Genomic DNA, 14,963 nt, shown 5'->3' with positions numbered 1-14,963 from the left:
GGGACGAAACGATATCCATTGTGTCTTATTGCTTTCGATTTGTTTTCTCGTGTCAACATAGAACAACAGGAGTGTTGTGTGAATTTTAGTGATTTTTTGGGGTTCGTTTGGACATTTTTATGCATTAACTGAGTTTTCAATGCATTTATGTGCACAATTCAAATTTGAACTACATGCACATGCTCCAGTGCATATAAATTGATTGAAAAATCAAATATGTGTCCTTGGGTGTATGCTTAGGTCCCATGCATGAAATGGGAATGAATTTCAAACACTAGGGCACCGTTGATTGTCGGGAAAACATTGAGATGCCTGGCTTTTAAATTCTATTAAATCCAAAACTCATCTGAAATTCATGAAACTTGGCATGCTATCATGGAGCGGCATCAACATGCCGTGGTAAAAAAAATTTCCCATTTGGGGCAGGTTTGGGTATATGCTTCTCACAAACCAGAGCTTCTCACAATAAGCATGATGGTTTCAGTAGGGAAGGTCCCACCTTTAGGGACGAAACGATATTCATTGCCTCTTATTGCTTTCAAATTTTTCTCGTGTCAAGATAGAACAACAGGAGTGTTGTGTCAATTTTGTGATTTTTCGGGGTTTATTTGGACACGTTTATGCATTAACTGAGTTTTCAATGTATTTATGTGCATAATTCAAATTTGAACTACATGCACATGCTCGAGTACTTATAAATTGGTTGGAAAACAAATCTGTGTCCTTGGGTGCATGCTTAGGTCACATGCAAGAAATGGGAATGAATTTCAAACACTAGGGCACTGTTGATTGCCGGCAAAACGTTGAGTACTTTATTTTTAAATTCTAGTAAATCCAAAATTCGTCTGAAATTCAAAAAACATGACACCTAAAACCCAGCTAAACGTGAAATTGAAGTTTGTCCCGAAAATCACCCCCTAAACTGAAGGTTCAGGTAGCGAGTCGATCATGTCGATGCTTGATCGCAACTGCTGCAGTCGAACGTGACCAAGAGGCTTTGTCATAGCATGTCTGCAAGCTGCAACTCTATTGCCATGTAATCAAGCTCGATCTTCTTTGTCTCCAAGCAATCTCTAATAAAATGATATGTGAGCTCGATGTGCTTCGATCTGTTGTGCATCATAGGATTTTTGGCCAACGTAATTGCTGATTTGCTGTCCACCTTGAGCTTCACCACTTCTGCCTTTGTTTCTCTGAACTCGTCGAGCAGTTGCGAGAGCCAGATCGACTGGCAAGCCATCGTGGTTGCAGCGACGTACTCCGATTCGCAGTTTGAGAGAGCCATGATTTTCTGCTTCTGTGACTGCCAATTAACCGCACCGCCACCCAGGAGGAATGGGGTGCCGGTGGTGCTCTTGCGGTTGTCGATGTCACCGCCCAGATCACTGTCGTTGTACCCAACGAGCTGGGCAGTGCTCTCTCCCTTGGTGTACTTGCAACCCAGTTGAAGTGTGTCGACGATGTACCTCAAAATGTGCTTTGACTGCGATGAGATGCTCCTTCGTTGGCGCCTCAATGAACCGAGACACGTACCCAACCGAGAATGTCATGTAAGGTCGTGTGTGCACCAGGTATCGCAAGCTCCCGACGATACTGCGGTACTCCATCTCGTCGATGACCGACGCCGTGCTTTCCCTTGACAGCTTGAACCGTGGCTCCATCGGCATGTGACACGCCTTGCACCCTGCCATGCCGCTCTTCTCTAGAAGTTTATGCGCGTACGCTGCTGTCTACTACACAACTTATTCTTGTAGACTTGTGTTGGGCCTCCAAGCGCAGAGTTTTGTAGGACCGTAGGAATTTTTCCTCAAGTGGATGACCTAAGATTTATCAATACGTGGGAGGCGTAGGATGAAGATGGTCTCTCTCAAATTATCTTGTAATCAAATACAAGAAATTTCTTGTGTCCCCAACACACCCAATACAACGGTAAATTGTATATATGCACCAGTTTCAATGAAGAGATGGTGATACAAGTGTAGTATGGACGAAGAGTGCCCCAAGATTACTACCGGAAAAAGTAGGAAGAAAACATGCATCAACCCCAATGCATAGATTACCCAAATGTCACCTCGGGAATCCGTGAATTGTGTGCGAAAAGATACATCAAGTGAATCAATATAGTACCACATTTTCCCCACGGGTATTCATATACAAGAAATACATTAAGTGTTCTCAAATCCAACAGGTATTCAATCCGATAATAGTGAAACCTCAAAGGTAAAAACTCAATTCATCACAACAAGATAGAGAGAGAGAAACACCATATGATCCAACTACATTAATAAAGCTTGTGCTACATCAAGATTGTGACAAATCAAGAACTCGAGAGAGAGAGAGAAAGAGAGAGAGAGAGATCAAAGACATAGCTACTTGTACATACCCCTAGCCTCGAGGGTGAACTATTCCGTACTCGTTAGGAGGACTGCAGGGATGATGAAGATGGCCTCTAGTGATGATTTCCTTCTCTAGGAGGGTGTCGAAATAGGGCTCCAGATGGCATTTCGAAGGTACAGAGGCTTGCAGCGGCGGAGTCAAAGTTATTGGGTTATTTCTGGAGGTGTCTGTATTTATAGGAATTTTTTACGTCGGTCTCACGTCAAGAGGTGCCACAAGGGGCCCACGAGGCACCAGGGCGCGCCCAGATGGCTCGTTGGGTCCCTTTGTCTTCTAGTGCTCCCCCGAAGCTTCCTGGCTCCCTCTTGTTCCTGAAAAATGGTCAAAAAGTTTCAGCTCATTCTAAGAACTTTTATTTCTGCAAAAAAAACACCATCGTAGTTCTACTGAAAACAAGTCGGTCCGGGTTAGTTCCTTTCAACTCATACCAAAATTGTTGTAAACATGGTATGAATAGTTCATAAATTATAGATACGTTGGAGACGTATCAGCATCCCCAAGCTTAATTGCTGCTCGTCCTTGAGTAGGTAAACTCGATCATGAATTGGAACTCACTCAAGATTCCATGTGATCCTGATTTTTTTGGGCCATCTGCCTACTACGGCTTGGTTGTTTGGAAAACTTGAACTTCTCTAAAGTTGGTCTGGCCCAAATGAAGCAGCCGTTTCCAGCTGTAAGTGTCTCACACATGTATGTTGTGTAATCAACTCTGCATGCATTCTTCATGTGAAGAGAAAGAGAAACAATGAACATCACGAACGAATTGCATGCAGCTATGCGGTAATACACTCATGACTACATGCATGCCTTTCGGATGATCTAGGCCTTTCGCTGGTATATATATGTAGTCCATCATAATGTATTTTTCTTCCTCCACTAATAAATATAGGATGTAATAGTCTCTAGCATTACAGGGTTATTAGCAATGTACATACAGCTTGTATGAGATATTGGAGTGAAACAAATATGCACAGTGTTCCCTGTTGGAACAGTTAGAACTAGGCAAACCAGAGTGGTATGCCACAACTATCATCGCAGTGATCCTACCTTTAGCACAACTTCCATGGATCCACAATGATGTACAACGACATGCCATCCATGTAAAAAATAAACTGGGCTCAGGGTTTTTCGACGCACAATCACAAGCCGGAGCCATTGGAGATGCTTAGCATGGAGAACGAGCAAGAACCATTGGAGCACTTCTCCGCCAAGGACGAACTAGACCGATTCGAGATGCTTATAATGGAGTATGAGTCAGAGCCACTGGTGCACATCTTCGCGAAGGACGAACTAGAGTATGAGCCAGACTACCCGACCGACCAAACCCTGCCCATATTCCCAACCTCCCAAACCCACGGTCCCTGACCCAAGTCGCGCCACCAAACAGCCAGCCTAGCCCCTAGCACACCGACGCTCGTCTCCTCCTCATGCAAGCCGCCGCCATCTCTGCCCCAGCGCGATATGGCCGCCTAGCTCGCTGTTAACTAGACCCCCTGTGTGTCCCAGCCGCGTGCTTCCCTGCACGGCCCCGCATCCTCCCGCAGCTGCTTGCGTCCCGGATGCTCGCCGGCACACCTTGTGTGGCCACCAAATGGCGCATCTGCAGCACGGACAGGATCTCGCCGGTGGGCGGCGTCGCATAGGGGAGGGTTGGGTGGGCGCAATAGGACGATTTGGTGCCGTGTTGGGTTCCCGTTATTGCCATTGTTGCTGTTGTAAGAAGTTGGGTGGTGCGAGCGTTGTTTTGGTCGTATTGCCACTCCTGGCCGTCTTCTCGGGCGGCTCCCTCGCTGTCTTCCTCCGTTATATCTAGCTGGGCCTGTGCAGTATGCCGTTCTCCCCTTGTTAATTTTTTTCTCCTCTGGGCTGGTGGGGTGTTAACGTCGTAGTGGTGCGGCGGTGGTGGATCTTCATTTTGTTATTACTAGACGATGCCCCGCGCATTGCTGTGGGATTTTTTGATGACTTATTTGAGATTTGATAGTTTAAGAATATCATTTTCATATGACAAAGATTGTATGTGTCAGCGCCCTGAAAATTCATAACATATTGGGTATTCATGATACCTGAAAATATTAATATTCTAAAAGAACATTAAAATACGATGGTACGCGTCTTGGCGTCTGCCTACTGTGGTCGGCCAAATATTCATAGATCTAACAACGTCTGTAGAGCTTATCTCAAATCCATGAAATTGTATTTGTTCAATGTTGACAAGTGTTCCACTCACAGTTTTTTGATAAGAGTGTACAGAGACAGAGGTAACTGAATGAATAATTAAAAAAGGTGTGACTTTATTCTAGCATTGCTCGGTTCCTCTGCAGTTTGGGATTTTGCCTTGCGTTTTTGTTGTTTCCTAGCTGATCTTGCTTCTTCTCTACTGGCTAACAACGTGGAGGACTGATGTACCAATTGTCATTTTAGCCACCTCGCAAAAAAGATTTCCCTGCTTTGGTTATGCTAATTTGGTGGCACCTGAGGAATGAAAAGAAACGACAGAATCTTTAGTTCCACTGATATGTGGATGGCTGGCCTCCACAACTTGAAGGAAATGGCATTACATACATAATTTCTTTCATCCACTCTTCTAATTTATAAATATTCTTCATACCTCCAATCTTCCATTTCATACTTCCTTTGTAATGAATTGTCTTCTAAATCAATGCAAGAAATATTGTTGCCTTTGTTAAAGAATCTTAAGCTGCTACGAATGAGATCCGGGAGAATATGCTCGTCAATACCAGAAGCAAGCGTGTCTGCGCGTGTTTTGCTATTCTGCATATATACTCTCAACAATCAATGGAATAATGGATGGAGAAAACAAACAAATCATGAGGCAGACCTTTGAGGTTGACGGGGAGAACGGCATACTCCCCGTTGCAACCACACAACGATGAGCAGATCGACACCGCCGTCCAGAGTAGATATTTGTGGATGCAGACTGGGAAGTGGAGGAAGACGTGAGGGGACGTACAACTATAAAGTACGGGACGGGGACCGTTGGCCAGCCGCTTGATTACCTCGATAATTAATCTTGTATTTGTGGGATAGTGGAAGATTGAAATGGCAACTATGATGGCCCGTAGCATGAAGAAGAAAGGAAGCGATCGTTGAGAACCCTTCAGCTTCGGGGAGCTGTGCGATGATGTGGCTGCATGGTTGAGTTGAGTAGATGCATGTTAAGAGAATTTGCAAACTGAATGATGATGTGGCATGATGATGATGTGGACAGTGTGCATGTTAAGAGACTTGGTAGTAGTAGGGATCAACTTCTTAAGAATGTTAGATTTGTGGTGGTGACATTGGATTACTTGTTCTTGCTTTTTTTCCCAGAAGTTGTACAGTTAGCGTAACGTTGTGGGTGGATGGAGATTGTGGTTGATGTTTATGGGTAAAAAGTGGTTGTTGCTCGCTGTATATATCCGATTGCATGGGCTATTGATTTTAGCAAATATTCTGGTGTTTTCCTTGCTTGTTGGTATTGATTTCGGTGGTTTGTTTGGCTCTAATTTGTGCTGAATCGGCGGGAGCCGCCGAGATGAGACAACGCGAGTGCGGCCTGCAGCCCATTGGCTGGAGCAGTGGCGCACACCAGTGCTGGCGTTCCACCTTCCGAGCCGTGGTGACCCAATTCCTTCGAAATAGTAGGAGACGGTTAGACATATGTATTTGATAATCTAGTATTTGTAGTCCGTCTTCTATCTTATCTTTAGAAAAGACGTCTTACCTTTTAAGTCTTGTATTTAATATATACTCGTCCTCGAGGCTCAGTAATTAAAACCATTAAGCTACGCATGAAGGGCGGCCAACCAGCTATGCCACGTGGCGCAAGTTGGTTGGCCGAAGTGAGAAATTTTTTGCAATTTTTTTGAATGAAGGTATGGATTATTTTTTAAATGTATTATTTTTAGATGGAGATAAGAACCTCTGGTATTTTTTAAATAAAGGGTTATGCAAGTGACACTCGCTGGTAGGCTGTTTTGGTAAAAAAAAAAAAATCCTTTTTACTTCTTTTTAATGAAGATGAGATTTTTTTAGATATTTTTTAGACGGAGGCGAGGACTCAATATATTTTTTAAATGGAAATGTGCGCACAACTTTCTCTCAAGCGGCGCCACAGGATGGCGCCCCAACCACTAGTACATTCATCATATTTCGCATCAATCCCTCTCTCTCCCTTCTAACATGGTATCAACCTAATCGATCCTAAACCCTAGCGGCCGCCGTTTCAGCCTCCATGACTGCTGCCGGGGGCCGCTCTGCCCGTACCTAGGGTTCGTCCGCCGGTCGTGTTGACCGGCCGCCCTAGAGAGTCATTTTCCCGAGCCCTTGCTTCGGGCTTTTCTCTCTCCCGCTGGTCACCTTGATCGGTGTTTTTTTTGGTTTTCCGATCTAAACTTGATTGGTTTGCGTCGCTCGCCGCCGTCGTCGACCCCTGTGCGCCTCTACTCCAACACCGGCGCGACCGGCCGGCCTCTTCACCGAACCGGCGGCCTCGCGCGACAGGCGGCTGCACACGGCCGTCATACACGCGTCGGCCCGCTCGTCGATCTATGCCGGCCATCACCGCCCTCTCCGACCGGGACACCTGTATCGCCCTGACCCGGAGGCCTCGCGCCAGCGGCGGCCCATCATAGCCCGCCGTACGCGCGTCGGCCCGCCCATCGATCCACGGCACCCGCCTCCGCTGCGTCCACAAGGCGGGCTTGCGGTCTGCCTCACCGGTCTCGTCCCCGGCTGCGTCAGGCTTGTCGGCTGCCTCAGCTCGGGCGCCGCTGCTACGTTGGTCACTCGGGCCTCGCTGCCCAGGCGCCGACGCTGCTTTGGCAGCCCTAGTGCCGGTGCTGACGTGCTCATCCGCATGACATCCCACGCCGTTCGTCATCGCCGGCTTCATCGCGGACTCAGCCGCCACCCCGTCTCAACCAAGCGGCGTCCCCGACCTCACGCATGATCGGCTTGATCACCCGCTCGCCGCCACGATACGCCTCATCTACACAACGCGACCGACCTGGCGCGTTGTTTGCGCGCGCCTTCGCAAGTCCCGTGAAGATCGTCCCTGAGTTCAGCGCGCCCCTCCATCGATTAAGGAACAGGCTGCTGTTGCGTCGCCCCGTCGGGCCGCAGCGCGGCCACCACGTGGTTCTTCTCCTGGTTGCATTGCCCCGCGTCACCGCTGTGTCGTCCCTTCGGCCGTAGTGCCGCGGCCCATGGTCCACCGCCTCCTGAGGCCATCCGCTCCAGGTCGTCCCTGTGGCCGTACCGACCCTCACGTCGCCGCTGTGTCGCCCCGTCGGGCCATAGCGAGCATGGCACGCGGTCCAAGCCGCCATCCCGAGACCGTTCACGCAGTTGCACCGACCCGGGATCCAGCGCTGCAACTGCTCTTCTTCGGCCGCCGCCACCGCCCATCCACCCCCTTCGTCTTCATCCAACACCAGCTCATCGCCAGCGTCGCCGTCATCTTCCCCGACCTCTTCGTCTACTCCGACCACCGTTGGCGACATCGGCCCCGCGTCGATTGGCACCACAACCGTTGTCGAGTCTTCTTCTCTGTTGGCCCTCCGACTTCTCGACATGACGTACAGCTTGTGCAGGTCCCTCGTCTATATATGCATCCCCGGTGCTGGCAACACCGATGCGTGCCTTCGTCCACGACGTGTCCCCGGGCCTGGCAAGCCTAGTGCGGCGCTTCGTCAACTTTGTCTTCGTCCGTCTACGCATGCCCGGTGCTGGCAGCACCAACGAGTGCCTTCGTCTATGACGTGTCCGTGGGCTTGGCAAACCCGGCGCGACGCCTCGTGAACATCGTCTTCTCCCCGACGCACCACTACTTCGACACCAATGCACCCATGACTAACTCGGCACCTCCTTGCGCCAGCGGCTCCACGGCGACTTCCTCGACACCGGCTACCCTGACTCGACATCGACCATGATGTTCTGCACACGGCTACCTCGACCACGGCTACACCACCCTATGCTCTCTGCTGCCTCGACATCCGCACAAAGGGTCATCATCCGCTTGAGAAACTCATCGGCTTCCTCTACAGTCAACGAGTCCGCGACGCGACACCGTCCACGACGCTCACGCTACGGCTGCGGGGGGATGCCACTACAGGGGGATGTCAGCCCGTCGCTACTATTGTGGGAGGATGTTAGAGATATATTTGGGATACATGTATTTGGTAGTCTAGGATTTGTAATCCTTCTCCTACCTTATCTCTAGGAGAGGCGTCTTGTCCTTCAAGTCTTGTACTCAATATATAGTCGCCCTCGAGGCTCGATAATACATCCATCATATTCCGCACCAATCCCTCTCTCTCCCTTCTAACAGAGACCTTCACCCCTTGATCATGCCGAGCAAACACAACACAGACCAATGTAAAACTGCTTCTCTCCCTTTTTCCGTTTTCTTCTTCTTTATGAACACATGTAGCAACAGAACTCGCACTGCACAGCAACGCTAGTAAACTGGTGATCATAAGTATTACATATATTGTAAAATTTAAGGTTGGCGACCATCCTTACTAAGAAGTGCTTGGTGTGGTAAATGGCAATATCCTTATTTTTGGAGAATAGGTTTAGTTTGTTTAGGCTGTGTTAATGCTTCATTTTAGCGAATGACCGGAAGTGGCCTCATGATTTTTGATATGGTGCTATGTGCCTTATTTGGGGTTAATATGTGTTGAATAAGTATAGTTCTTTTAGGCTGCATTAATGCTTGATTTTAGTAAATGACCGGAAGTGGTCTCTATGATTTTTTTATATGGGGCTAATGTATGTCGATGATATGTATCCTCCCTGCGTTTTATATGGGGTCCCGAAGCTCCGCTGGTGTGCGCTCAACTCCAAGTGTCCGGGTCTTGAGATCAATGGAAAGGTAAGAATCTGCTCTTCAAATATGCGATTAATTCAGTTTCCTATACATTGGAAAATTGGAACTTGAATTCTTATATTTTTCAGGCCATTTTTGAGTTACCTCAAATTATGTAAAACACCGGGGATATCATATGGGCAAGAGACACCATGTGGATCAAGGTTTCCCTTTCTTTTTCCTACACGCTTTTATTCATTTTCGTAGTAGAAGGTTGAACGTATCGATTACATGACAACATTCTACAGAGATTCATAAGAAACTCTTCCGTAAGAGGTTTATAATTAATGATATTTCCATATGTTTACTTCTAATTGATTAGCACATCTCTGTTTTTTCAAAATTATTATTACCTCTTGTTTTTTGTTTATGTTAGCTTTCTGATGCTTTTAGTTTATGGGAAAACATGTACAAGTACAAAGTGGTGAATTACATTCACATTGCTAGATAAGTAAATAGTAAAAAAAACATGTTATGCAAATGGTACACTGTAACGAATCCCATCAGCTATACAGATTCTTCATTCCGGTTGCAGACTTCTCATGCAATTGCCCTTTTTTCTATTTCTTCCCTGTTTTTTGGCATGAAGAAGCTGGTTATGCGTTCTTAAATTCTTCTTGGTTGAACAAATACACATGAGCTTCTATTTTACTCCGAGTTTGATCTATTTAAGAAAGAAAATTGCTGAAATATCTTACATGCAAACAAAAGAACGCTAAAAGCAACTAAGAACCGAAGCTATACTGAAAAAATTACAGAACAAAACAGCTAAAAAATTCTACAGCTAAAACCGAAAATGAAGAAATTAAAGAGCTAGAAAGCTAAGAAAAATGTACACACAACGAAGCCTTTACTTGACCATTTAATGCTTTATGAGGGAGGTATACTAGGAAAAAAACATGGCTCTTTCCAGGAAGAGGTAGCATGATAACAAATAGAACACTGATTACATTTTTTGTCTTAATTTGCCTGTAAGCTAAATGTTCTTGCATACAGTTTCCTGGTTGAAAGAATTTTCTCAGGCTAACGGTTTACTCTCAGTTTTTAGCTGATCTTTCTTTTCCATGGATGACGGAAAAAGAAATTTTATACCAACCTTTTAGTGGCTGTCACTTTGTTTTAGATATGAAGTGAGTATTATTCCCTCCATCTCATAATATAAGAACTTGCGTATTGGATGTAATAAGGTCTTATATTATGGGACAGAGGGAGTAGTTCTTAATTTACAGATGGGTGCATCTTATACCTCTCGATGTACTCCCTCCGTTCCTAAATATAAGTCTTTGTGGAGATTTCACAATGGACAACATATGGATGTATGTAGATGCAATTTAGAGTGTAGATTCACTCATTTTGCTCTGTATGTAGTCCATAGTGGAATCTCAACAAAGACTTATAGTTACAACAGAGGGAGTAATACATAAATGGTTAGCTCTATTTTAGGGTATAATTCTCACTTTTTCACCTTAGGTTTGTTCTGTCTACTCATTAGAAACAGCAGAGCTAGATTGGCAACTCCTCGCAAAGTTTCATGCCCTACCTCTAATTATCTTGAAGTGCCAGCATGTAATCAGGATTTATTCTTGGTCCATACTTGTATTAATTTTAGACATTTTTTCACATATTCAAGGTGGCATGTCCTGGGAGAATTATGGCCTCGTGAGCATTTTTTTTATAATGTTGTGATTGCGGTTGATACTTGTGGCAGTACTGCAATCATGTTATCATTGCATGTTTGCACGAGATGTCCGTAAATTATTGAGCTTCATCGGCATGTAGTTTCAGTTAATTTGAAGATTTTTCACCTTTGGACATGGTAATAAATTTCCCAGATAAATGCTTATCCCAGGGTTTCTTGGTGTTATTTGTTCGAATAGTTACTTGCAACGGGCAAGTGTAACCTTACGAATTTTTCTCTGTTATATCACAGGAGCAAAGAAGAAAGATTATCTGATCTACTTTGGCCATGTCCATGGTTTTCTTCAATCATTCAGTTGAGCATTATCCCATATGAAGGCGCGAGGGAGGACCCGGCGCAGCAAAGCACGCGACATGCTTCTAGTAATTCACAATTGCCAACTAAGAGTGGCTGGAGTGCTAGGCAATGCTTAGCTCCCAGCCAAGAATCGAAAGTTAGCCATTACAAGATGGGAACTAGGGAATACTATATAGCATCAAACCAAATTAGTGAAAACATCTGAAGATAATACTAGAAATTCAACACGGTTGGAACTGAAGTTAACTACTGAAACTGAAATTAGCTTCTGCAAGTAAAATAAAAGTCAATAATTAATCACACACAGCAATAAAAGTTACTGCTGAAGCAATAAAAGACACTAACAGGAGCAATAGAAGTCATGTTAGAGTTAACCTTGTTGTATAGGTCTAGTCTCATGTTTATTTGTGTTTGCATGATATTAGATGTAGTAGTCGACCAAGTTCTAACTAGTTGTATGCACGGAGTAGTGGCAGCGGCTAGATCTGCAGAGAGCACAACATAGACAGATAGAGTGTGTAGTGCAGCGAGCGGATATTGGCAGCCATTAGCTGAGTATATGCATGCACATGTTGTTATAATTAGTCAAGTATAAACCAACCAGCAGCTAGCTCGTACACGCACTGAAGTTGTGGCATGAACGTGCAAGTGCTAGCTAGTGTGGTTGTGAGTTTGTTAGTAACGGCCGGCTGCATGTGTGTTGTTCTAGCTGAGTCGTGAAACCATTGTGGAGATGCTGTACAAGTGGAGAACGTGTGCGTCCATGCAGCTAGCTAGTTGGGAGTTAGTTTAGGATAACCCGGTGTGTGTGGCTTAGTGCGTTGCTGTTACACTATTTAAGCCTTTGAACAAGTTCATTTGTGGCGTGGAGAAGAAATACAAGAGAAAAGGCAGTATGTGCGTGTGCCAAAGTGTGTATATCTCAACTTCTACTAAATCTAGGAATTGTTTTTTTTTGAAATCAAATCTAGGAATTGTTAAAGGATATGAATTAATTCACATTGCAAGAATCTGGACAAGATAAAGGTCAAAGTTCAACCGAGCCGATTGATTACAATCATCACATAACATTATTTGAAGCAAAATAAAATCCATATGCCCTTTCTACATGGTTCCTGCCCTTTTAAACTTCCGCATGGTTTGCTTGAGTTCCCTTGCTTTTCAAGCGGCATTCCTCTGCTCGCGGACTAGTCTAGGTATTTCCCTCCATGTCTTTGGTTTAAAACTTTAAATGCCATTACTGCACATATCACAAATGATGTCAGAACAAACTTTTACAAACTAATGTGACACAAAAATTTATACCACATGACATTGAAAAAAAGCAGAAAAAACTTGTACGGACATATTGGCACGGTACATGGAATGGGATGGATGGCTGCATTTTTTGATGTACAGACAACGCTTACAGCGTGAGACTTCGGAAAAATTATGCAAGGTGTGGCACCGGCGACTAGAGTTCAAGCAGTCGACGGCACCGGCCACCCGCCACCACCGGCAAGTGGCCAGTGGTGATACTGGGCGCGCCCATGATCCCCCAGGCGCTGGAGTCGTCACCACCGGCCCAAAAGCGGAGCTCCTCCTAACCTCCTCAGCACCGGCCGGACGGCGTCGAGGGCTCGAGGCTGTCCGTGACGTCGCGGCACGGTCAGCTGGTTGATTTAAGCATACCAAAGGAGCTGAGAGGCAGCCGAGCTGTGCGTAAAGAGAGCTTGTTCGTTGGTGCAGCGTGCAGATGAGCCTAATTCTAAGCTAAACTGCAGCCTGCAGGGTCCACTACTACGTAGTACTAATGCAAAAAAATCGTTTTGGCTGGGGTGGCAGGGCACGGCCCCCTCAGGCGATAACGTAGCTCCGCCCTTGCTCCTCATGACGTACTCAGTATACTCAGTGTGACTGTGATTTCAACATTTCTGAATACAGTGGCCGATTTGACTATACGAGACATCAACAATGATCATCAATGTATTGTAATCCATTTTTTCTGGTCAGAGCGAGATCGACAGTCCATGGACGAAACAAGAGATGGCAAGGAACAAACACGATCCTTTATCAAAGGAGAAAAGAAGAACAAAAGTGACATGAGGTTAACAAGATTGGGAAGCTGAGATTAGGCCATGATGTGAGTTCAGGACTAAGATCGCAGAGCTGGAATCTGGACACATGCAGTGGCTGGACGAACACAAATAACAAAGTACTCACGCTTTTTTTTGCGTGAATAACAAAGTACTCACGTTAAACACGCCACAGTCAACACATTGTGTGCGCCATCTCACATAATATAAATTGAAACGTTTGGCTTCCAAACTCATTTGCAACCTGAACCTATACGTTACAACTCGGCACAACTAAGCGTCTCGGTAATTAAGGTTCATACTGAACAATACCGAGCTTGAACACTCAAACATAGCGAAACAGACTTTCTTCACACCATCGTGCACGTGGACGCAGTGATGAGTAGTGCTTTATTCATTGCAAATTTGTGCTGCCTAGGTGACCATGTTCTTGAGCTTGCATGTCAAATTTATATGGTTCCAAGTAGTTCTAATGCATGATATAGGCTCTAGACACTTGTAGGAGTAGTTGCTATCAATTTTGTTGAGCTTGGTTCACTTTTATTTGAAGTTACTAAAATTTTCAGAAATTTTTCAGAGGAAGAAATATGTTTCGGAAAATGTACCAAGATGGTTCTTCAAGGAAGCAAGGACCCAGGCTTGCAGTGCGCGATGCTGACGATGAACCACCAAGGGACGCTCCAGTGCGGGCTTGTGAATGGTCTTCCGAGGACTTCATGGATCAAGTAGGAATCAAGGAAGAATTTAACGCATATTTGCGTAATGCTGATCTTGTGAGCTTCGAGGCAGATAAGTGCTGTCAGTACCACTATCTCACTAGTTCCTTTGTGAGGAGGTTTGCATTTTCATCTTCACGCAATTCTCAAACTGTCCTGTTTGATCTTTATGAAAATTCTTATACTATGGACTTAGAGGATTTTACCACTGCTTGCAAACTTCCACAATGGGGTAATACTAGTGAGCCTCGCAAATCTGAGCTTAGAGATTTTCTTGCTAGTATAACTATGGGTGAATCTAGAGACATAGCTCAAGCTACCATAGTGAGCATTCACTTTCCTGCTATACATTATTTTGCTCTCTTCATAGGTAGGTGCATAAATGGTACGGATGAAGCATGTCACATATGTGTCCCTGATCTCAGTGTTGTCAGGAGTGTTGTATTAGGAGATAAACATTATAATTTGGGAGTCATTGTTGCACGTAGGTTGCATAATAATACATTTAATGGAGATTTCTTTGGTGGAATTTATGCAACCCGTTTAGCTAATTTTCTTGGTGTAACCATACGTGAGGATGATATTGAGTTGCCTCCTGCTTATTTGGATTATGAGGCTATGGTTCGTCATCATTTTGTTGAGAGGAATGATCAGTTCCTCTAGTACCGACTAATATTTGACAGACGACGCACCTATCACGTCGCTCTCCCTGCTTCTACTTTCTTTGACTTTCAGGCAAAAGGGAGATATTTTATAACAAGAGAGGAGGCGGAAGAGTATAAGAGGAGGGCTGATATAGCTCGCCTCCAAGCTGCAGCCCACGATGCAATGACTGCTGCATCACAGTACAACCCCAACTATAACTTTGGATATCCGCTAGGCCAGCCGTGGCAATAGACCAACTT

The 14,963-nt window shown here is 45.2% G+C and overlaps 1 protein-coding gene across 1 annotated transcript; it reads right to left on the bottom strand.

Annotated features, from left to right (window-relative positions):
• Nucleotides 1-1,000: 1,000 nt before the first annotated feature.
• On the bottom strand, nucleotides 1,001-1,691 carry LOC120968699 (secreted RxLR effector protein 161-like). Its single transcript, XM_040395650.1, has 2 exons — nucleotides 1,467-1,691; nucleotides 1,001-1,423 (listed from the first exon to the last, which is right to left on the bottom strand). The coding sequence occupies exons 1-2, from the start codon at nucleotides 1,689-1,691 to the stop codon at nucleotides 1,001-1,003; spliced, it is 648 nt and encodes a 215-aa protein (XP_040251584.1).
• Nucleotides 1,692-14,963: the final 13,272 nt, after the last annotated feature.

This window comes from Aegilops tauschii, chromosome 1 (assembly GCF_002575655.3).
Source record: "Aegilops tauschii subsp. strangulata cultivar AL8/78 chromosome 1, Aet v6.0, whole genome shotgun sequence".
Lineage (NCBI taxonomy): Eukaryota > Viridiplantae > Streptophyta > Magnoliopsida > Poales > Poaceae > Aegilops > Aegilops tauschii.
The sequence above is the reverse complement of the archived record's forward strand: the minus strand, read 5'-3'. Positions and strand labels throughout refer to the sequence as shown.